At 42.0% G+C, this 23,376-nt stretch overlaps 1 protein-coding gene across 3 annotated transcripts in view; it reads right to left on the reverse strand.

The window, feature by feature from the left end:
- The window catches only part of UBE2V2 (ubiquitin conjugating enzyme E2 V2), a 46,822-nt gene that overhangs the window by 17,036 nt on the left and 6,410 nt on the right, over positions 1 to 23,376 (reverse strand). For 2 of the 3 annotated variants that reach the window (XM_073331238.2, XM_073331240.1), the window contains exons 2-3: positions 16,830 to 16,984; positions 1,733 to 1,858 (exon numbers count right to left, since the gene is read on the reverse strand). In XM_073331238.2, the coding sequence (XP_073187339.1) occupies positions 1,733 to 1,858; positions 16,830 to 16,984 (281 nt within the window). The remainder of the gene's footprint in view (positions 1 to 1,732; positions 1,859 to 16,829; positions 16,985 to 23,376) is intronic. The other variant, XM_073331239.2, reaches the window with a different exon arrangement.

Consider the following 23,376-nt stretch of genomic DNA (forward strand, 5'->3'; position numbering starts at 1 on the left):
CTGTTCATTCCCTCTGAAGCATTTGGTAGCAGCCACTGTTGGAGGACAGGATATTGGGCTAGACAGACCATTAGTCTGACCCAGTACTGCCCTTCTTATGTAAGGGAAAATCTCTAGTCCCCAAATAGACTATTAGAGACGAGTTACTATACCTGAAAAAATGACGATCAGGCAGGGCAACCTTCAAGCTTGCTAGTGGGTTCTGTAGTCTACTATTTACAGTCCCACATAGGCCTTACAGCAATTTTGCAGTTCATCAGGAAGACCTCTTAATTTTGTTGTTGTTTGTAATTGGTTCAACAGTTGAGTTTACTAAACCCAACTCCTATTTAGGCACCAGCCCTGCACAGGCAAGTCATATTGACATCAGTTGCCAATGCAATGGTGCTGGGAACTATCAATGCTAGTCCAGTTGCAGGAGTGTGGTCTTCGTTTGTAAAGACACAGATTATCACTATTCTGTGACCAAGGACAATAAAATGATACTGTCAACAAAGAGAAAAAACACCCTTTTATATGAAAAATTTTCTCCTACAAACACCACCTCTGATAGAAACAGGAAGAAAATATTATTTTTCGTTTTACTCCGATAGCACTTTGCAAAGTCAGTTTCAGTGTTTCTCCTGGAGTATCAATTTCTCGGGGGGGGGGGGGGGGGGGGGGGGAACCACGCAGGGGAACCACGCAGGAAAACATGAACGTACAGAAATTGGAAGAGGGACTCAAGGGCAGATGTAGTAGCTGAAACTGTATTTAAAAAATTCTTTTTTTGAAATTGTTCCATTTTCAAGTTGATGGTGTTCCTTTACATGCATCTAAAACTCTAGGTTTAAGATGTTTTCAGACTGCTCCCTTTTCAGTTTAGGCAGGAGTTTATGCAGTGTTTCTTGGATTAGTGACTACATAAAAACGGCATTTTGTTACTCAGCTCTCCTTCCTGTGTGCATTTGGCACATTTGTTTATTGTAAATTAACTAAGTTTTTACATTTTGAATGCACAAGTGTTGTTGAAGTCTTAACTTGTCTTGGAGAACCTTTTAGTGATGCTGTGAGAGAAGTACAGAGCCTAGTTCGGAACCCAGACTGAGTTTTCAGGCCTCCCAGTTAGAAAAAGCAATCACTTCACTTGAAAACCATACATATTTGATATGGAATTTACTGAGAGGCCCCCAATTTTCAAAACAAAACTGCATGTTAAGTTTGGAACTTCATCTGGAGTCTTAGCTAGCAGATAAGAACATATTTAAAGACTGCAATTTCATTCTCAGTACTTCCCAAATTTAAAATGTCAAGAGTAACAAAAAGTAATTTATAATTAGTGCCTTGCATTAGCTCAAAGCACCAGCCAAAACTGTTCAGAGATTTAAATGATCCTTAGTGGTTAAGTAAGGCAGATATCAAAAGTTTTGAGCAGTACAGCATTCCATATTCTTAGGTAAACTCAAGCCCCATTGAAGAGGAATACTGTAAAGGAGCTGCATATAAACTGCTTAAAACACAAAGCTTTTTTACTCAACTTAAAAGAACAGCTTCAATTTATACCTGCATATTGTTTGCAAACAAAAATCATCACAAATTAAAATCCTTGTTTAAACAAATGATCATTTATAAAGTATAATTTAAATACGAAGGCTCTTTCCCACCCACCCATAACACTCAATGGAACTTTTTTACTATAAATAATTGCAGAGTACAGATTAACAAGGAGGTTGATTTTACCATTTTAACTTACCATTCCATTGGAATTATTTATTCCATTCATATTGATTTTAGTTACAAATCTAACTGTTGGAGGTGCTTCTGGATATTTAGGTCCACACTCTACTTTCAGACTGTATATTCTGTTTTCATAGTTTGTCTAAAAAGAAAAACAAAAAGATTAATGCATCTTACTGAAAGTTGTTATTTTAAAAGTACTTTAGAAATACACAAACACAGCAAGATGGGTTAGGGAGAGGAAATATGTAATGGGATGATTTTAACTCTGTTTTTATTATTTTACAATTGATTTTTGATTGAAAAAGTCTTTGATTACTTTGTGACACATCAATGCCTCAGTTATCTTGATTAGCTGATCAATATGCAATATTTTTTTTAACAAAGATTTAACTACGTTAAAATAATCATTGCGTAAAAAGGCACCTATTATAGGTATCGAAAGCACCACATACAAAAAACAAATAAAAGACATTTTTTTAAAAAAACTATACAGAGAAAAGAGGACTAACCCACTGGCAAAGCTAAGCCACACATACGCTTCCTCCCCACCCCTGAACTCTGGCACAAGGGCAAACCTAAACCATCGGGCAAACCACCCTTACCAAAAGGTAAATCCTCTAATGCAGCAAAGATCAGGACAGGGGAAGAGGTAGATGAATATAAAACAAAAGGAGAAAAGCCTAGAAACACTCAAGAACAAAGACCAAAATAAATGGAATTTGCAACAAAATCCTGTAGAAGCAGTTTAGTAGTAACTATGGAAGAACTCCAGGAACAAATTCCACAATTTATGGCTTATGAGCAAGAAAGCTCTGCCTGAACAAAGAAAACCAAGCCAACTGCCAAAGAGGACATGATCAAGTACTCATGGCTAGATTATGAAAGGATTTATATACTATGATATTCAGTTGTACCTCACACTGGCAACCGACTCTCTTTCTCCTCTACACAGGAGCAACCATGGAAACAGCTACTTTCTGTAAAAACTGGTTGGTTACCTACATTCCTACTACTGTTGTTCTTTGAGATGTCCTGCACATGTCCATTCCACATGTTCGCACCTTGTGTGCGCTTGTCTGAGAACTTTTTCCCTCAGCAGTACCCGTCGGGGTAGCTCAAGCACCCTCTGACCCACATGTCACTGCATGCTTGCATAAGAAGAGCCACCCCTGACCCTCCTCAGTTCCTGTGTACCTGGCAGACTCTGACAGAGAGGAGGAGGAGGAGGAAGACGACAGGTTGTGGAATGGACATGCAGGGAAACAAGCAGGGAGAACTGGAAGTCCTGGCACAGTCAAGGAATTATGATGTGATTGGAATAAGGAGAGACTTGGTGGGATAACTCACATGACTGGAGTACTGTCATGGATGGATATAAACTGTTCAGGAAGGACAGGCAGGGCAGAACAAGTCGGGGAGTTGCACTGTATGTAAGAGAGCAGTATGACTGCTCAGAGCTCCGGTATGAAACTGCAGAAAAACCTGAGAGTCTCTAGATTAAGTTTAGAAGTGTGAGCAACAAGGGTGATGTCATGGTGGGAGTCTGCTATAAACCACCGGACCAGGGGGATGAGGCTTTCTTCCGGCAACTAACGGAAGTTACTAGATCGCAGGCCCTGGTTCTCATGGGAGACTTCCAGCAGATATCAGGATGATTGGAGAGCAATACAGCGGTGCAGATAATCCAGGAAGTTTTTGGAAAGTGTAGGGGACAATTTCCTGGTGCAAGTGCTGGAGGAACCAACTAGGGGCAGAGCTCTTCTTGACCTGCTGCTCACAAAGTGGGAAGAATTAGTAGGGGAAGCAAAAGTGGATGGGAACCTGGGAGGCAGTGACCATGAGATGGTTGAGTTCAGGATCCTGACACAAGGAAGAAAGGAGAGCAGCAGAATACGGACCCCGGACTTCAGAAAAGCAGACTTTGACAACCTCAGGGAACTGATGGGCAGGATCCCCGGGAGAATAACTTGAGGGGGAAAGGAGTCCAGGAGAGCTGGCTGTATTTTAAAGAATCCTTATTGAGGTTACAGGAACAAACCATCCCGATGTGTAGAAAGAATAGTAAATATGGCAGGCGACCAGCTTGGCTTAACAGTGAAATCCTCGCTGATCTTAAACACAAAAAAGAAGCTTACAAGAAGTGGAAGATTGGACAAATGACCAGGGAAGAGTGTAAAAATATTGCTCGGGCATGCAGGAATGAAATCAGGAAGGCCAAATCACACCTGGAGTTGCAGCTAGCAAGAGATGTTAAGAGTAACAAGAAGGGTTTCTTCAGGTACGTTAGCAACAAGAAGAAAGTCAAGGGAAGTGTGGGCCCCTTACTGAATCAGGGAGACAACCTAGTGACAGAGGATGTGGAAAAAGCTAGTGTATTCAATGCTTTTTTTGCCTCTGTTTTCACCAACAAGGTCAGCTCCCAGACTACTGCATTGAGCAGCGCAGCATGGGGAGGAGGTGACCAGCCCTCTGTGCAAAAAGAAGTGGTACGGGACTATTTAGAAAAGCTGGATGAGCACAAGTCTATGGGGCCGGATGCGCTGCATCCGAGAGTGCTAAAGGAGATGGCGGATGTGATTGCAGAGCCACTGGCCATTATCTTTAAAAACTCATGACGATCGCGGGAGGTCCCGGACAACTGGAAAAAGGCTAATGTAGTGCCCATCTTTAAAAAAAGGGAAAGAGGATGATCCTGGGAACTACAGGCCAGTCAGCCTCACCTCAGTCCCTGGAAAAATCATGGAGCAGGTCCTCAAGGAATCAATTCTGAAGCACTTAGAGGAGAGGAAAGTGATCAGGAACAGTCAGCATGGATTCACCAAGGGCAAGTCATGTCTGACTAATCTAACTGTCTTCTATGATGAGATAACTGGCTCTGTGGATAAGGGGAAAGCAGTGGACGGGTTGTTCCTTGACTTTAGCAAAGCCTTTGACACTGTCTCCCACACTATTTCTGCCAGCAAATTAAAGAAGTATGGGCTGGATAAATGGCCTATAAGGTGGATAGAAAGTTGGCTAGATTGTCGGGCTCAATAGGTAGTGATCAATGGCTCCATGCCTAGTTGGCAGCCGGTATCAAGTGGAGTGCCCCAAGGGTCAGTCCTTGGGCCAGTTTTGGTCAATATCTTCATTAATGATCTGGAGGATGGTGTGGATTGCACCCTCAGCAAGTTTGCAGATGACACTAAACTGAGAGGAGAGGTAGATACGCTGGAGGGTAGGTAGAGGATACAGAGGGCCCTAGACAAATTAGAGGATTTGTCTAATGAGGTTCAAAAAGGACAAGTGCAGAGTCCTGCACTTAGGAAGGAACAATCCCATGCACTGCTACAGACTAGGGACCGAATGGCTAGGCAGCAGTTCTGCAGAAAAGGACCTAGGGGTTACAGTGAACGAGAAGCTGGATATGAGTCAACAGTGTGCCCTTGTTGCCAAGAAGGCCAATGGCATTTTGGGATGTATAAGTAGGGGCACTGCCAGCAGATCGAGGGATGTGAGGCCTCATCTGGAGTACTGTAGTGAGGCCTCATCTAGAGTACTGTGTCCAGTTTTGGGCCCCACACTATACGAAGAATGTGGAAAAATTGGAAAACGTCCAGCAGAGGGCAACAAAAATGATTAGGGGACTGGAACACATGACTTCTGAGGAGAGGCTGAGGGAACTGGGATTGTTTAGTCTGCGGAACAGAAGAATGAGGGGGGATTTGATAGCTGCTTTCAACTACCTGAAAGGGGGTTCCAAAGAGGATGGCTCTAGACTGTTCTCAGTGGTAGCAGATGACAGAACGAGGAGTAATGGTCTCAAGTTGCAGTGGGGGAGGTTTAGATTGGATATTAGGAAAAACTCTCTCTAGGAGGGTGGTGAAACACTGGAATGCGTAACCTAGGGAGGTGGTGGAATCTCCTTCCTTTGAGGTTTTAAAGGTCAGGCTTGACAAAGCCCTGGCTGGGATGATTTAGTTGGGGATTGGTCCTGCTTTGAACAGGGGGTTGGACTAGATGACCTCCTGAGGTCCCTTCCAACCCTGATATTCTATGATTCTATGTGCAACACATCTTTGAGAACATCAGTTACAGAAAGATAGGTAACAGTTTTTAAATTTGAGTGCTTGTACATGTCCATTCCACTGCAGGTGACTCACAAGCAGACAAACACAGAGGTGGGCTAGGAATCTACCTGAACAGTGATTATGGGACAACGTGCCTGAAATTAGCATTGGCCCTGGACTGACAGGAAATGTCATAATGAAAAGAAAGAGGTATGAACTGATGACCAGGACATTGCTTTACAAATGACTGTGATCAGCACTTGTGCCAAGAAAGCCACTGAAGTTGCCTGTGCTCCAATAGAATGCACCAATACTCTAACTGGTGGGGCTATATTAGCCAACTGGTAGCATAAACAAAAGCACAAGGAGATCGAAGATGAGATTCTCTGAGTGGAAACTGGTTGGCCCTTAGCCCTGTCCACAACTGCAACAAACAACTGTGTGGAAGATCTACAGGACTTAGTACACTCAAGGTAGAAAGCTAAAGCCCTTCTCACATCCAATGTAGTCTCCTCTCACCTCTATGCACATGGGTTTTCAAGAAGAATGCTGACAAACAGATTTCCTGGTTAACATGAAAAATTAGACTACCTTTGAGAAATTTTGGGTGAGGGCACAGATAAATTTTATCCTAATGACAGGAGGCTCTGACACTCGGGCTCTCAACTTGCCCATCCTTCTGCTGAGGTGGCAACTAAAAATGCTACCTCTATAGAGAGCTGGAGCAAAGAGCAAGTTGCAAGGGGTTCAAAAGGTGGTCCCATTAACTTTGCTAGGACCAGTTCAGATCCCATGGAGGTATAGGATCTTGCACATGTGGGTACAATCTGATCAAGCTCTTTATGAAACTGGTAGTGATGGGGTTGGAGAAAAGGAATCTACTATCCACCGAGGTCTGGAAGGCTTATATAGCTCTGTAAGAGGACATCTGGCAGCTAACTGCCAAACTTTGATGTTTTAGGTACAGAAGAGAGTTAAGTACAAGGCTCAGAGGTACATGCTTTGGGGATATGCCTTTCTTCTGGGACCAAATGGAAAAGCACTTCCATTTATGCACATAAGTGCCCCTATTTGAGGGTTTTCTACAATTCAGAAGCACTTCCAGGACATCCTTAGAACAGGATCTCTCCAAAGGCGTTAATCACTAACCATCCACACAATCAGGTGGAAGTCTCATAGGTTGGGATGGAGCATCTGGCCGTGATCCTGAGAAAGCAAGTTTGGATCCAGCAGGACAACGGAGGCTTGACTGACAAGGTCAGCAGGGGCAAATAACAGTGTTGAAAAGGGCAAGCCAGTGCATAAAGATGAGATGAGCATGGTCTTGTTTGACTTTGAACAAGACCCTGGGCAGCAAGGGAATCATAGGGAAGTCATACAGTAGGAGGTCCTTCCAGGGTAGCAGAAAAGCATCTGTTAATGAGCCTGGGCTGACAACTTCCCAGAAACAAAAACGATGGCATTTTCTGTTTGACTCTGTTGCAAACAGGTCCACCTGGGGAATCCTCCAGAGCTAGAAGATGGATCTGATGATGTCTGGGCATGAAAACTGCTTGTGGTGATCGGAGACGGTCCTGCTCAGTTGATCTGCCAACATGTTCTGCTTCCCTCGAAGGTAAGCAGCCCCAAGATGAATTAAATTGGTTATGCAAGAATCCCAGAGACAATCTGCCTCCTGGTATAGGGAGGAGTATAATTTATGCAACTCTCTGTTTATGTAAGACATTGACGCAGAGCTGTCTGTTAGAATTAACAAGTTCTTTCCTGCTGTATCAGGAGGAAAGCTTAACAGGCTAGTTGTACAGCTCTTACCTCCCAGACATTTATATGAGTCATTAGATCCTGAGGCAACCAGAGACCCTGATGCTGCAGGGATCCATATGGGTCCCCAAACCCAGGGCTGATGGTGTCTGATTAAAGTGAAGTTTGGTAGCTGTGGGATAAAAGCCTGCACCCTCAGATTTTCAGAGGTCTATCTACCAATCCAAAAAATGACAAAAATGACATTGGCACTCAAACCACATTGTCCAAATGACGACGACTTGGGGCATGTACTAACGCTTGCCATGCCTGCAGCTTGGCATGTTGAACCACATATGTACACACTGCCATGTAACCCACAAGGTTGAGGCAGCTGTACGCTGTGGTGAAAGCTTTCAGCTGCAGCACCAAGCCCCATACTGCCAGGATTATGGCAGCAAGAACATGGCCTTTGCGGAGTCTAAGAGCTCCAATAAATTCTTTCCTCTGTACAGGTTTTAGAATTGATTTGTCTCAATTTACTAGGAGCCCCAGTGCATTGAATGTGGATAGGACTGTAGATACACTAGATAACACCTGAGCCTCGTACTGACCTCTGATCAACCAGTTGTCCACCTAAGGGAACATATGGACTCCTGATTTTCATATATTTGCTGCTGCAATTGCCATACATTTTATGAACATCCAAAGAAAGACAGATCAAATGAGACCACTGAACTGATAATGGACCCCCTTTGCCACAAATCTGAGAAACATCCAATGGTTGTGCCATACTGCAACATGGAAGTAAGTGTCCTTCAAGGAAGCTGGACCAGGGTACAAATACTCTAGATCCCTTAGAGGGGACATAGTACCTCCTTTCAGCTCACTTTGCTATAGGAGATAAGGAAGATAGTGTCTGCCATAGCCCCTTGACCTGGCTCCATAATGGCTTTGTTAATCAGCAGAGCAGCCTGGCAGAGGCTACCGATACCTGAATGTCCACCAACTCATGGACACAACTCCTCTGCCTGAATGTCAAGAACAGAGACCACTCTTCTCAATAGATCTTGATGAGCCCTGAGGCCCTCTGGCAGTGGTGAATCACTTGCTGCCACAACAGCCTCAACTGGTGACGATGAAGCGTACACCACAGGATTCTGAGGTGGTAGCTGCTCCATGACTTGTGATGGGGAACCTAGTTGAGTGACTTCTGGCTGCAGATCTTGGTACAGATTTTGGTACAGAATACCAGAGAATGATGCCCCCAGAGCAGTCTTAATGACAAAGAACAAGATGGCTGTAAGGAGGGCCTATCAGGAGAAGGGACGCCCCATGGTGTCCAGAACGACCACTGATATTGGCTTCAGACCCAACTTTAACTAGACAATTGCCCCTTAGGATACAGAGGCTACTGCTATGACTGTTGCATGACCCTTGGTCCCCAAGTCTCTGCTGGAGGACATACCTGCTATCTTGGATGGGACACAGATAAATGCACTTCTGAGTTCAAAGGGGAAGAATCTGAAATGTCTGTGAGAGCCATGTAGTCACACCCTACACACTATTGTAATAAACTTTGTACAAAGCACACAAAGCATTGTGAGGTGTCATTTGAAGATTCATAACTTGCTTGTTATTATTGTCCTGGTAACATGTGTAGCCACATTGTATGTGAAATTATAAGATAACCCTGTATGATGTTTGTGATGGGGCAGATCAGTCCTGCACTGGTACGGAGGGGGTTAATCCTTCCCTCCTAGCAGAGGAAGCCCCACCCCTGAGGCTCTGCTGTGCATGCTCCACCTGGAAGTCAGGTATAAAAAACTGCAGAACTGTTCAGTCAGGGCTGACTGTGAAGGAGGAAGGACACTTGGAAAGGGCTCCAACCCAGGAGCTCTTACAGCCCTTACCTATGAGAGCTGAAGAGCCAGAAACCTGGACCAGAGGCCTACTGCTATTGCAACCCAGGGAGTGTCTGGTGCTGAGGAGCGTGGAAACCCCAATACCATATGGACCACTGCTGCAGGAGGGCTGGTAGGAAGTGACCCAGGGAGGGTAAGGGAGTGGTACCTCACACCCTTATGAGGTCAGCTTGTTTCAGAAGGATTTCCCGCTGACCCTGTGACAGATCGCTCCATTGCTGGCAGGGCCTTGGGCCAGGTCCTGGTGGAGTCAGGTGGTCCCAGACCCCCCCTACCAGGGGCTACCACCCCCTTGTGACGGTCCCCAAGCGCTAGCCATTAGGCCCCGTTTTGCCTCCAAAGGTGGCAGTATTGACTCTAGCCAATAGGCTGCGCTATCCCACTAGGGGAGGGGGAATTAGGTGGACTCTGGCCATTGGGCTGCACTGCCCTAGAGGCATATTGAATGGACTCTGGCTGCTAGGTTGCATTACCCCACTCAGGAAAAGGCAGTAGACAGATCCTGCCATTGGGCCACACTGCTGACTACCGGGGGAAGGGAGTTAGAAAACGGATGTAGGTATAGAGAGGCAACTTGACTTAAGGGGTTGACGAGGTACGAAGCCTGCCACAATGTTATTAACACATGTTCCAAACCCCACAGCCCTACCCAAACTGAGACTGGTAAACAGGTCTCTCCTAAACAAAGGAATGCGTGCTCTGCTTCGTTTGCATTTAAGCAGTAAACAGAGTCATCAAGCAGGAAGGGAAACAAAGAGAGCTCATAACAGGTGAGGAAAAAGCCAGTAGTAGACATTGTCTCCTGGTGCCCAGCTGGAAATGTTTTTCAAGTGAGCAACAAACTATAAAAAGGAGGGACAAACAACCCAGGGCACTCCTCTCTCTCCCTGCCCATCGCATTCACTGCACCTGAAGCAACAAAGGAAGCGTTCATTGGACTCAGGGGTAGAGGGGAGGGAGAGGCGCTGACATCTGTCAGAAATGGTCTAGTTATTACTTAGTCCTGCCTTGAGTGCCGGGGACTGCACTAGATGATCTATTGACGTCCCTTCCAGACCTACACTACTGTGATTCTATGACCTAAGAAGTTTGGTCTGTAAGGCTGCTGAAAGCATGTGGCGGGAAAACTGTGTGCTTTGAATTTAACATAGTTTGTTAAATTAGGCACCAATAATGTTTTATCTTAACTTTTCTTGCAACCATTTCTGACTCTTAAGCTTCATTACCTATATTAACTTAAAATCTGCTCTTTGTAGTTAAACTTATTTTATCTGATCCATTGTATTTTAAATTGAGGTGTCTGGGCAACTTCATTTGGGGTGGTGACAAGCTGTGTGCATATTCTTCTCAAAGGAATAACACACTTAATATAACTTGTGCTGTCCAGGAGAGGGCTGGGCAGTACAGGACATACATTTTTGGGGGGAAATCTAAGACTGAGGGTGTGTTGGGGTCACCCTACAGCATAATCAAGGCTGGGGAGAGCCAAAGTGTAAACCAAGCTGGCTGGCAGGCTGCAGTTACACAAAGACACTCAGGGTCTGGCTTGCATGCTGGAAGACTGCTTCTGAGTAGCCCAGGTGGGTGCTACTTACAAGGCACTGTAAGGCACCTAACATTGCAGGGCAGGGGTGACACAGCTGCTCATTAGACTGGAGTGTACCCTGGTATGTCACAATGTTCAACATCATGGCAGGAGCAGAACAATTTGGGACTGGGGATAGGCAACCTGAGCCAGGGGATTGTGATTCCGGGGATATCATTGCCCTTTGACTGCACTGGCCTTTCCAGAAGCATGGGAGGTAACGGTACCATGAGCTCCTGACATGGAGAGGTTGGCGCGGCAGGCATAGGTACCAACTGTAAACTTTCTTGCATTTCTGGGGATACTGCTACAGGGAGGCGAAGCAGATCTCCTGCAGCTGCATATACCTCTGGGGTGGTTGGGAGCAGCAATGACAGATAGTTCTGCACCAGAGATCTTTTGGGGGATGCCTTTGATGGACCTGGTGCAGGCTCTGGAAGTGGCAATTCCTCCTTAACTCAACAGTGCTCCAGTGAGAGACTCTCCCTCAAATGTCTCTCAGGGTATATCTACCTTGCAATGAAAAACCCGTATCTGGCCCATGCCAGCTGACTTGGGCTCACAGGGCTCAGGCTAAGGGGCTATTTAATTGTGATGTAGGCATTCGGGCATGGAGCCTGAACTCTGGGACCTTCCCATCTTGCAGGGTCCAAGAGTCTGGACTCCAGGTAGAGCAATGGTACATGACAGAGGGTGCTTGAGCCATCGTGATGGGTACCAACGAGGGAAAAATTTCTCTAACAACTGTGCATGAGACGTGCACACACCTATAAAGGAATGAAAACGTGCAAGCACTCAAAGAAAAACTGTTGTAGAGTCTAACAATGTTGAGAAGCCCTATTTGAAGGTTATTACAGCAGTCTAGCATGGACATGATCAAAGCACGGAGGACTGTGGTCAGTTCTACAATAACTAAATTTTCTGAAAAATCTACAGCTGTCGATAGCAATGGCCACTCAAGGCCACTGACATACAGGCCTCCATCCTGAGAAAGCAAGTCAGGGTCGACTCAAGTTCCATATGTTTCTCACCAGTGCATATACTATACACATGAATAACGGGAACCCAAAATGGCAACATGCTCCTCAAAACTTTCCCCTACCCACAAACAACCACCCTTAACCTTGTATGTCACAGCTAGCTGTCACTCTCTCCAAGTAAAAATTTCAGCTAATTAGTCCAGTGACCAAGCAACTGTCCACAATGAGGCTACTAGACACAGTAAGGGTCATAGCATCGACACCACAATCCATATCATCAGATTATCTCCCCTGAGAGGGCTCTATATACACAGAGCAGCAAAAGGGACAGAAAGAAACAGTGGGAAAAAATTCTGGGCACTCTGAATACAGGACAGTGTCCATAACCACCCTCTAATTCCTCCCTTCTAGGAATGGGTACAGTCATCAAGGGGCATCCAGATCCTTTCTTAGGGACCACAGCTTTATCACCAGCACCTGAAAGTTAATAGCATGAAAGACTGCTAAAAGATTGAGTGTCATCAGGAACAATTTTTTTATTCAGTGCCAGGAGGAGATTGCCAACTGCATTAATCAGGGTAGTCTTGATATGTAGACAGTCTGAAAATTCCATTAAGATGAGAGAAACTTGAAGCTGTACAGTCACTATGTTTTCCAATATTCTTCCCTGAAAGAGGGAGTTCTAAACAGATTCAGCACCACAGAAATTGATTGGTAGTTTTGGCTTGTGGCTACAATTCCTAAAATTTAACACAATCCTGTATTATTTATAGAGAAAACAAGGATGCTCTGGAAATCTGAGGGCTGAATGAAATGAAGCGTGTGACTGCTAAAGATTTAGGTTTAATCAGTTGCTCTTGTGGTGAAAAAAGACACACAGAACAGAATATAAAACTAGTTGTTTAAAAAGACAAACAGATCAATCCATCATCCGATTGGGAACTGGTATCAGCAGCAGTATAGATGGGACACAGCTTATTTATAATTGCATAGAACCACTGGACATGCATGGAATATCAATCCCAGCTCTGAATGATCTCAGGACTTCCTTGTGAAATGACTACCCCTCCATGTTCGTATTTACCGGTCAACAACCTTTTGTTCAGGGGTCATGCTGCCATTGTTTCCTTACTCTGCAGCTATATGATACCTTCATCTTTAAAGCAGAAAAGCTCTTAATGCTCTGAGTAACATTAGCAATTTCCTCTGTTTTCTGTCAGAAGCTACACATTGCCTACTGTAGCTCTTCTCTGATTCGATCACCTCCAGTTGTCTGTACCCCCTGAAAATGCCTATGGAGTTGTTTGTGCTAATATGATGCAGCTAGCTTGGTGTCAGGTAAAGAATGATTATGTGTAGCCGCTTTCCACAGTCACATATGGCTGCTACGTGTGCATGTTTGTGTCCCTCTGCACTGGAGAGCACAGGAAGGCACAGCACCACTTCGATCCCCAGTTTCCACTGGATGGAACATAAGACTGCTTGTATTAGTTTCACACAATTGGGAAATAGATAGATTTAAACATCTCTAAGGATGTTCTGTATATTCTAAATATTTTTTGAAAAGCACTCTATTGAAGAGTATGGCACTAACAGCAATGGCATGGGCCAGACAGTACAGAAAAATACTGTTGGGGAAACTGGTACAATTTTGATAACCACCTCAATCATGAGCTGCAATAACCTTGCTACTACTGTCTCTATTTAATAGAGACTGCCAATCATCCAAAAGTTTTTAATATGGAATAGGGTAATACTAACTGCCTGTTCACTTGTGACCCAAGTTATCAATAGTTCATTTTTTTGGGCCATGGTATTAACTTCATCACTGGAATCAAAGCATTAAAAAGCTGGTTCCCAGTATTCCCCAGTTCATGTGGGCACAGGGCAATGAAATTTGATAATCTTCCTCCCCCAACATTCCTTTTGCTCCCAGTTGCTCACCCTCACCCTGAGCCCCTTAACATTTCTCCAACTCCTAGCTTAGGGGACTGACCCCACCCTCCCAATTCTCACTTCTACTAGAGTTCTACCATTTCCACCCCTCTGAGCTCATTTGGTCCACCTCTTTGCCCATGCGCCCTATCTAAATAATAAATATACTGATAGACAAAAAGCATAGTTTTAAACTAAGCAGAATTTGAACTTGCATCCCAGCCCACATGGTCTCTCCTGCACTCTAACCAGCAACATCAAAAAGTTTGCTGGTTGTCTACCCTATGGCTCAAATTGAAGCACATAACACTAGGTTGGTGACTTGGTACCTCTCTCCCACAAAGCAGTCATCTTGTTCTCCAGAATCTCACTTTATTTAAAGAAAAAGTATTGCTAGCCCTTATGGTACTGAAGAAAACCTTCAAAATGTAAACCAAGCACAAGCCACACAGTGACATCTACCTAATTCCACACACGACAACTCAAAAGTATAGCTCAAGGTATTAACACCACCATTTGTTTTTTTAGGGGTGTTAAATCAGATTCCCAGTGATGATAATTTAAATGTCTATATGGTAAACAATTTCACTACTGACCAAAGCATGTAAGAGCAGGGACTACTGAGTCCCACCAAGGGAAGCCAATCCTGCAGAGCTGAGTGGGGCATCTGAGCCCCTGCCATGACCAGGCCAGCCCACTTCCTCAGGGTAACGAGTGTCTAGACTGCTCTGATACTGAGCAGGGATCCAGGAAGCACTCTCCTGGTGGCTGTTGCTTCTCCCACAGCTGTAGGCTGTCTGCAGATCCAGGCAAATACTACTGTATCAGTTAACAGGTTACATTTTAAATGCTTTTCTCTAGAACCATGAGATTGGGGCGTGGAGGGTTTTAAATAAAAGCTTTGATTCTGACATCACAACTCTGGAAATCAGTGTCCAAGGCATGTAACTACTGTGCCTATACATTATCTGCCCTTAGAATCATAGAATATCAGGGTTGGAAGGGACCTCAGGAGGTCATCTAGTCCAACCCCCTGCTCAAAGAAGGACCAATCTCCAATTTTTGCCCCAGATCCCTAAATGGCCCCCTCAAGGACTGAACTCTCAACCCTGGGTTTAGCAGGCCAATGCTCAAACCACTGAGCTATCCCTCTCGCCACAGTACTCCCTCTAATTTTTTACGTCCATGTGCAGAATGTATTTTATATGCACCAATATGGGGATGTGTGACACATCACCTTCATATAGGTGCACATAAAATCTATGTGGTGGGGGCGGGGCTGAGAGGTTCGGGGTGCGAGAGGGGGCTCAGGGCTGGGGCAGAGGATGGAGGTGCAGGTGGGTGCAGGCTCTGTGGTGGGGCCAAGCATGAGAGGTTTGGGGTGCAGGCTACCCCAGGGCTGCAGTGGGAGAGAGGACTCTCCCCAGCCCCCTCTCGTGCTGCAGCAGCTTGGGGCTAGCGGCGAGGGGTGCCTCTTCCTGCCGCAGCAGGTCTTAATAGGGGCTTAATAGGCAGCTGCGCAACTTAGAGGGAACTTAACCTTGGTATATCCAAACCTCAGGAGCCCAGCAGAACACATGTGATGATATTCGACACCTCTGCACAATCTACTGCAAGTGACAACTGATTCCAGTTTCCCAAGTAGGCTGAGTTTGGATTGTTGATGGAGCTTGGACAGTGCCATCATTATACCCCCCCCCCCAACTATCAATATGAGCCTTAGTTTTCTTCTTCCAATAAGACTTACGGCAGGGAGGGACTTACTGCACAATAAACTATAGCACTGCTATCATGATCACTCAACACTAGCAGTAAAAGTAACCTAGTAGCACAATACCGCTTTGAGCATCAGCCCAAGTCTCTATTTACGTAGAAGTATGTTTTGTACTCTTATCATCGAAGTTGCTTTTCAGCAGATTTCCTTAGCACAAAAAATACCCCATTCCAAGATCTGCCCATTCACTTTTGGTAATGCTCGTGTAAAAAGAAATAAGTAATTTAGGATTACTAGTTCTTCTGCAGGGTGTTTCGTTAAATCTATTCTAAAGAAATTCAGAGTTCAGCTGGAACTTAAACTTTTGTTAATGCTAGTTTGTCTCAGAGGTCACTATTAATTGTCTGGTCTTTGAAATAGACTTTGGCTGGATTTTATACATGAGCTATGTTCACACACTGCAGTGAATTATGTGATAGTGAAAAATACTACTTATCCTTTCTCAAATTCTGTAAATTTCTCATACTATAGGTATCTGGTCAATTTTTAATTATCTTGTTTTACTGCAGAACTAAATCTACAAGGAGCATATGATAAACATCACCTCCCATGTAGCAAAAAAGTGGTTGAATACTCCAACAACAGTTCCTGTATAGAATTATTTTGCTATCTTAGGGCATAGCTGCATTTCCATCATTAATATACAGCTTTAACTTGTGCCTCTATTCCAGGCAGCAATAGCCACAAAGCACAACCCCTTCACACAGGTTACTCAACAGACATAAAAATAACTGAAGAGATGTGGATACACACAGGCTATTGCTTTGCTGAAGACCTAAATATGTGCCTACACCAAATGTTCCTGTGCAATTCCTTCTAGCCTTTCTACAGATTTTAAGGAAATCAGAATTTTATGTGGATAATTCCCCAACACTGAATATAAGCTTGCTGGCACATATGAGTGTACTAGAATGTAGCTTCTCATATTTAACTCAAGTTACTTCATCAGGCTATGATTAGTTATAAATTGAAGACAGATTATGACAGAACAGTTGTAAATTAAACTATTGTTGCAACTATGTTTTTTTCATTTTAAACATTAAGTGAATTGCTTCTCTAAAATGTAATCTTAATATAGGATTTTGTACCACCCACAAACAAAAAACAGAAGTTTTAACCTACTGTACTGACCCTTGGTGGTCCAATAATCATGCCTGTCCACCTTGTAAGTGTCATATCTTCATCATCTTCAAGGCCCCAGCTTACTGTACCATCGCCTACTCCTTTTTGACCTTCTTCAAGTTCTTCCAACAAGCGAAAATTACGAGGGACTTTAACTATTTAAATAAAGTGAAGTAATGTAAATAGCAATATTAACGAGAAAACATAAGTCAGTGATTATTAAATTTATAGTCTGAATGACATCTTAAACATCACAATTTAATATAATTTCAGTCATAAAAATCCTCACAAAGCATATTTTGAGTATCTTAATATAAAATATTTTTAGGCACCCAGTTTGAGATTAAGTCATTATTTGAACACACTAGGATTTGCAACATAATTAAGTATTATATAGTAGCAACATGTTCAAATAAAGCAACCTGCTGTCTTAAATGCCATGGTAAAAGTGTTTAAGAAAACAGTAACTATGGGTCTAAGTGTATCACCAGATACATTCGTAAGTCTAAATAACCATATAGTAACAGATTTCTCCCCGCTGCTTTCAGCTATTGTGCCACAAAGACCATGAAATTCAGATTACGGAATTTTCTGCACTGCTAACAATAGTTTTGTACTTAAATTGGGAAAATACTAAGACCCACTGTTCCGGACTGGTGGAGTAGAGAAGTTATGCTAGGATTATAGCAGCAGTGTTGGGACTGCACACATTGGACAGCATGGTAAATGGAATGCTAGGTGTCTCCAGCACCTAATAGACTGCCATTACAATACATATATATTTTCTGTAACAACATTCCAATCGTCAAAGAAATCTAATTATATGGAACCAAATGCACGCACACCCATCACTGGCATTCCGATTACAAAAGGGCTTGAAAAATTGTATGAGATATCTGACTGATATAAAAGACAAAAGAAGTGGGCCACAAGTGATGTCCAGAGGTCACAACTTCATGATTCTTGTCAGTTTCACTACTGCTCAGAGGATTCCTGATAGTTTTGGTGAAGTTGACCAGCATCTTGTCATTGGGCAAGCTATAAGTAGCAAAAGAAGCATGGATGCTACCTTTGCAAGCTCATGCAGACAAAATTACATCAGTTTAAATTTGCTCAGTTTTCAGAACCATGTGAGCTAGAAACTTTTAAAATATGAAAGGGCTAAATGGGACATCATTTTAAAAAAAAGCTCACTTTTCTTCACAAAAACAGTAATACTTGAAAAAAAAGAAAGTGAAAGGAATTACAGGAAACAAAATTCTCTGGGCTAAATCATCACCTGGTACAAGTTTGCATAGCTCCACTGAAGTCAATGGACTTACACTGATATACCTGGCCCTCTATCTTTTCAGTTTATTTTCTGCTTTTGACAACACCTTGTAAGTAGACTCCAAGGCCAGAAGGGACCATTATGATTATCTAGTCTGACCTACCTGCATAACAGAATTTCCCCAAAATAATTCCTAGAGCATATCTTTTAGAAAAACATTCAATATAGATTTTAAAATTGCCAATGATGGAAAATCCACCATGACACTTGGTAAATTGTTCTCATGATTAATTACTTTGAATGTTAAAAAAATTAAGCCTTCTTTCCAGTCTGGATTTGCCTAGCTTTAATTTCTAACCATTAATTATGTCATACCTTTCTCTGCTAGACTGAAGAGCTCATTATTAAATATTTATTCCCCATGTAAGTATTTGCAGACTGGAATCAAGTCACCCCTCAACTTTCTCTTTGTTAAACTACATAGATTAAGCCTTGCGTCTGTCACTGTAATGCAGGTTTTCTAATCCTTCAGTCATGGCTCTTCTCTGAACCCTCTCCAATTTTTCCAATATCCTCCTTGAATCGTGGGCATCAGTGCTGGACATATTATTCCAGCAGCAGTTACACCAATGCAAAGTACACAGGTAAAATAACCTCTCTATTTCTACTCAATATTCCCTTTTTTATGCATCCAAGGATTGCACTAGGTCTTCTGAACACAGCCACTGCGAGTTCATGTTCTGCTGATTACCCACTATTATCTCCAAGTCAGCTTCACTGTTCTCCTGTATAGCCAGGTAAAGCTCCTAACCTACAAACAATTACACATGTAAGTTTACTTGTTTAAGAAATCCCATTGACTACAGTGGAACTAATCTCATGTAATTAAATTACACACATGCTTAAGTGTTTGCAGGATCCTGGAGTAAATTAGAGTTTCCAGTTTGGGCCTTTTACATTGCAACAGGAGGGGAAAAACACATTTTAAAATAGGAAAAAGTTATTTTCAATCCAAAATATTGGCAGATATTTCTGGGGCAAATGTAATTCCTGAAACTACACTGAAATTATTCAGTTTTTAAAAAATGGGTCAAATTCTGCAAAAACAGTAAGTTAGGCCACTTCACTTGCTGGGAAATGCTTCACAGTTACCAGTGGTGAGTAGATTTTTCAAGCCCTAATTTACAGTAAACCAGTTACGTATCTTAATGTGTTAATGCAAAAAACTATTCACTTCTTAAATCCAGCATTCAAAATCTAGTTTTAGGTCACAATTACCTAAAATGAAACAGTCATCAATATAAAAAAAAATCACAAATGTTACACATTTTGAATATAGCAGCCTATTAGAAGAATGAGAGGTCAGAGCAGAAGTTTATAGACATGAAACAAAGGTTTGTGGGGAAATTTACACAATCAGCTCTGATATGTTTCGGTCTAACCACTGCTACCAATTAAGTGTTACGAGATTAGTGTTCTGTACTCCTGGGCAGTCTCTTTCCCATCTATTTATCTTAGGATAAATTTATCTTCCCATAATGAAAAATATGTAATTAATATTTGGGTACTATAAATGTAGATTTTTTTTTTAATGTTCATGCAGGTGAAGACTCAATCTCTACTGATTTACACAACATCTATCCCTTGAGGGGGAAGGGAGAGAAGATTTGTTAAGCACCTATACCACACACTACCTAAGGAAATGACTGCACTAAAAAAAGAATGAAAATGCACACAAGCAGATTTTTATCTATATTTCACTATGCATATTCCTAACAGATAACCAAATCATGATTATTCAATGTTTACAGTAACATTCAAAAACAATGGTAAATTCCAACAGAATATGGGCTCACATACACCCTACGAAGGTAAAACCTGCATTTACAATTTTACACTACATTATAAATCCCTTTTACATTTGAATTTAATTAATTTCCAAATTTCATACAATAATTTTCCAGAGGGCAAATAAGCTATATAGTTTTAGAAAAAATGAAAATATATTTTCAAGCACTCCATTTTTTTCTTGTGTTAACATTTTTTGAGGGTGAACGGGGTTGAAATAGGGTTCTTTTAGGTAAACAAGAAGTCCCTACAAACTCCAAATACATTCTTATAGCATTTCAGCTACAGGCCAGTTCTGAACACCAAAAATTGGGAAAAGGGGTTGGAAACAGGCATGGTTGGGAGCAGAGCTCTGACTTCGTAGCCACTGGAAGTTAGGGTTGGCTTACTATAGTGTTCAGGGTGCAAAATTTTTCACAGACCTGAGTGACACAGCTTGGTCAATCCAATTTTTAAGCACAGAACAGACCTATTTCACATCCCTTTCCACCCCATCTTCCATTCCCCTAAACTCCATTATTAATAGAAAAGTTATTTTGTTTCAATGTATTTAGACCCACAAAAATAATCAAAAATAAAAGGGAAAAAAGGGGAAATAAAGGGAAATATTAAATAAAAATTATGTTTTGGGTTAGTGTAGTACTGTCAGGAGCAGAGAGGGGGAAAATGCTTGCAAACATAAAACCTACAGAGGCAACACAATCTGATTTACATGGCTCCACCTTCTCTTCTTTTTTTTAAATCAAGCAATTTAAATAATCACTAACTTAAATCAAGTTGAAGCTTTGTAAAACTGATCTGAAAGTTTATACTATTATAAAACTAAATTTCAAATGCTCTTTTTATGTCACTGTTAAGTATCTTATTTGAATTTTACAGAATTTCTACAGGCAAAAACCAAAATATTGCAAACCAACACCTGATCCTACAAACATTTAAGCAGGTACTAACTTTACTCATATGAATACATCCAACTGACTTCAACAGGACTACTGATCTGCTTTAAATTAAGCATGTACATAAGTGTTTGCAGCATCACTTATTAACATTATATTTTTATTAAAAGCTTCTCTTTGGGGCATAAAATCTTTATCATTTCAAAACAAAATTGCTTTCAGTATTAACAATAAAAAGTTATTTAGCCTTTCAATAAATTAAGTTAGTGATTTTATTTTAAAATAAACAGGCCAAATTTTTCAAAAACATTTAGGCACCTCTGGATGGCATTTTCAAAAGCATCCACTAATATGAACTACAAACTTTGAAAAGGGAATATAACTTAGCTGAAGCGTTTTTGCTTTCTTGACTTGTGAAAGTTCAATATATTAGAAGATGGTGTTGGTGCAAATAAAGCATGAGCTATTATCAATTTTGTCTGACTTTATCAGTAAGCAAGGATGATGAGGCCCTGAACTTGTCTTTAGCATAAAGGAACACTTTAAATGTGAAATGTCTTAGCAGAATTTCAGATTTCGAGATTTTTTTTCCTAACAACTCAGAAGCAATTAGGTTTGCTAGAGGGAAAAGCTGCCTCTTGAGCAGAGCTGTTAACTCCACTACTGACACACTTTCAGCTGCAAGTATTCCCCCTCTTCACAACTATCAGGGGAAAAATAGGAGACCTGAGGCCTAGAGTTCAAGATCTATTAGAAAAATTCAGCTCTACTCTGGAGACAGCTTCTTTCTCTGACAAACTTCCTACAGTGCACCATTAGGAAGTCCCAGTCTGATGGATCTGCACAGGACAGACCATAAACTTTCTCCTCCCCTCTCCACCTTGCCTCAGAAAATTGGACCAGAGAACAACTTTGTTCTGATGATCCTCCTGTGATTCATCAAAGCAGATATGCCCTCTGACAAACCTCCTGGCAAAATTCTATTCTGATGAATCAGAGGAAGCTTATGAGCGCACGCTTCTACTTTGCGCTTCTACTCCGTCCTCCTTCTCCACTCCAAGACAAAAACCTCACTTACTGCCCCATGTTCCAACTCCCAACCACATCATCTTCACCCCAACACAATTAATTTATAAAAAATGATAGTATGTCACAGTGATCCTATATATAATGCTTAAAAGCTGGATGTGGCATGCATATACAGCAGCATGATAGTGTTTGTGGGTACATGGAGGTCAGGAAGAACAAGTTGTGGAGTGGATGAGAGTACACTAGTAATATGAGAGTACAGATATGAAGAGGCATAGGAAACACTGGAGCATTGCAAGGCGGCTAATACGGATCAATGCTTACAGCTATCCACATGAACATAACAGTGCTGATAATTGTATTTAGGTTCTATCTATACTGCATTTTTTGAACCAGTGCAAACCCTCAGAACAAGCATAGGACTGGCATAAGACTGACACTTAACCCACAGCAATATCATTATTTTAGGAGGTCTGCACCAGTGTATCTACTCTGATGTAGTTAAAGACAAAACATTGGGAAAGTCTCACACATGAGACTTTCACCTTATCTCTATTAGTAAATGTTCACTGAAGGAACTAAAATAAATCTAGCAACACTGGTGCAAACGCATAACATGCAGGCAGCTAAACTGATTTAGCTTAATACTGTTTAAATGCATCCATCTTACATTTTAAATGGATATCATTACACAAGTGCACACTTTCTAATATAGGTAAGAATTTTTGTTAATTTAGGGCTTGTCTACACTTGACACACTACAGTGGCAAATCTGGAAGGCTATAGTTGCACAGCTTTAGTGCCTCAGTGTAGACACTTACGACAGCAATAGAAGGGGTTCTCCCATCAATGTAGTTAATCCACCTCCCAAAGAGGCAGTAGTAAGGTCCACAGAAGAATTCTTCCATATACCTAGTGCTGTCTACACCAGGGGTTAGGTCAGCTTAACTACATCATTCAGGTTATGGATTTTTCACATCCCTGAGTGACACAGCTGGGTTGACTTAACTGTTGACATGGCTTTAGAATTAGGTTGATATACTGCATGTTCTAGGAATGCAAACTAAAAAACCCACAAGGAAATAAGCCGGTAAGTCTTTTAATAGTTCATCATTCAACACCTCAGGGTTGTTCGGGAGGAGAGTGGAGATAGATGAGCTGAAAATTGTGGAAAGGAGGTAAGTTTGAGAGGAGGAGCTAATGAATGTAGCACAGATGGAATGCTGAATAATTTCACTGCTTATTTCCATGCTTTTTACTATTTGCATTCCTGGTATACGAAATGGCACATTCTGGGATTTGGCAAATTGCCAATTCTATTAGATATTAGATTTTGTACAGCAGAATGTGACACAGGCAGCTGTGAACTAAGGCTTAGGTAAGGGCCCAGTCGCCATTCCAATCATTTAAAAAACATCAAATTAAATTTGTAACTTTTTAAAAAAAGTTTATAAAGCCTAATGTTTTCATTGTATCTTTTTAGAGTCCAACAAAATTATTTTAA

Source organism: Lepidochelys kempii, chromosome 2 (assembly GCF_965140285.1).
Source record: "Lepidochelys kempii isolate rLepKem1 chromosome 2, rLepKem1.hap1, whole genome shotgun sequence".
NCBI classification, from domain to species: Eukaryota; Metazoa; Chordata; order Testudines; family Cheloniidae; genus Lepidochelys; species Lepidochelys kempii.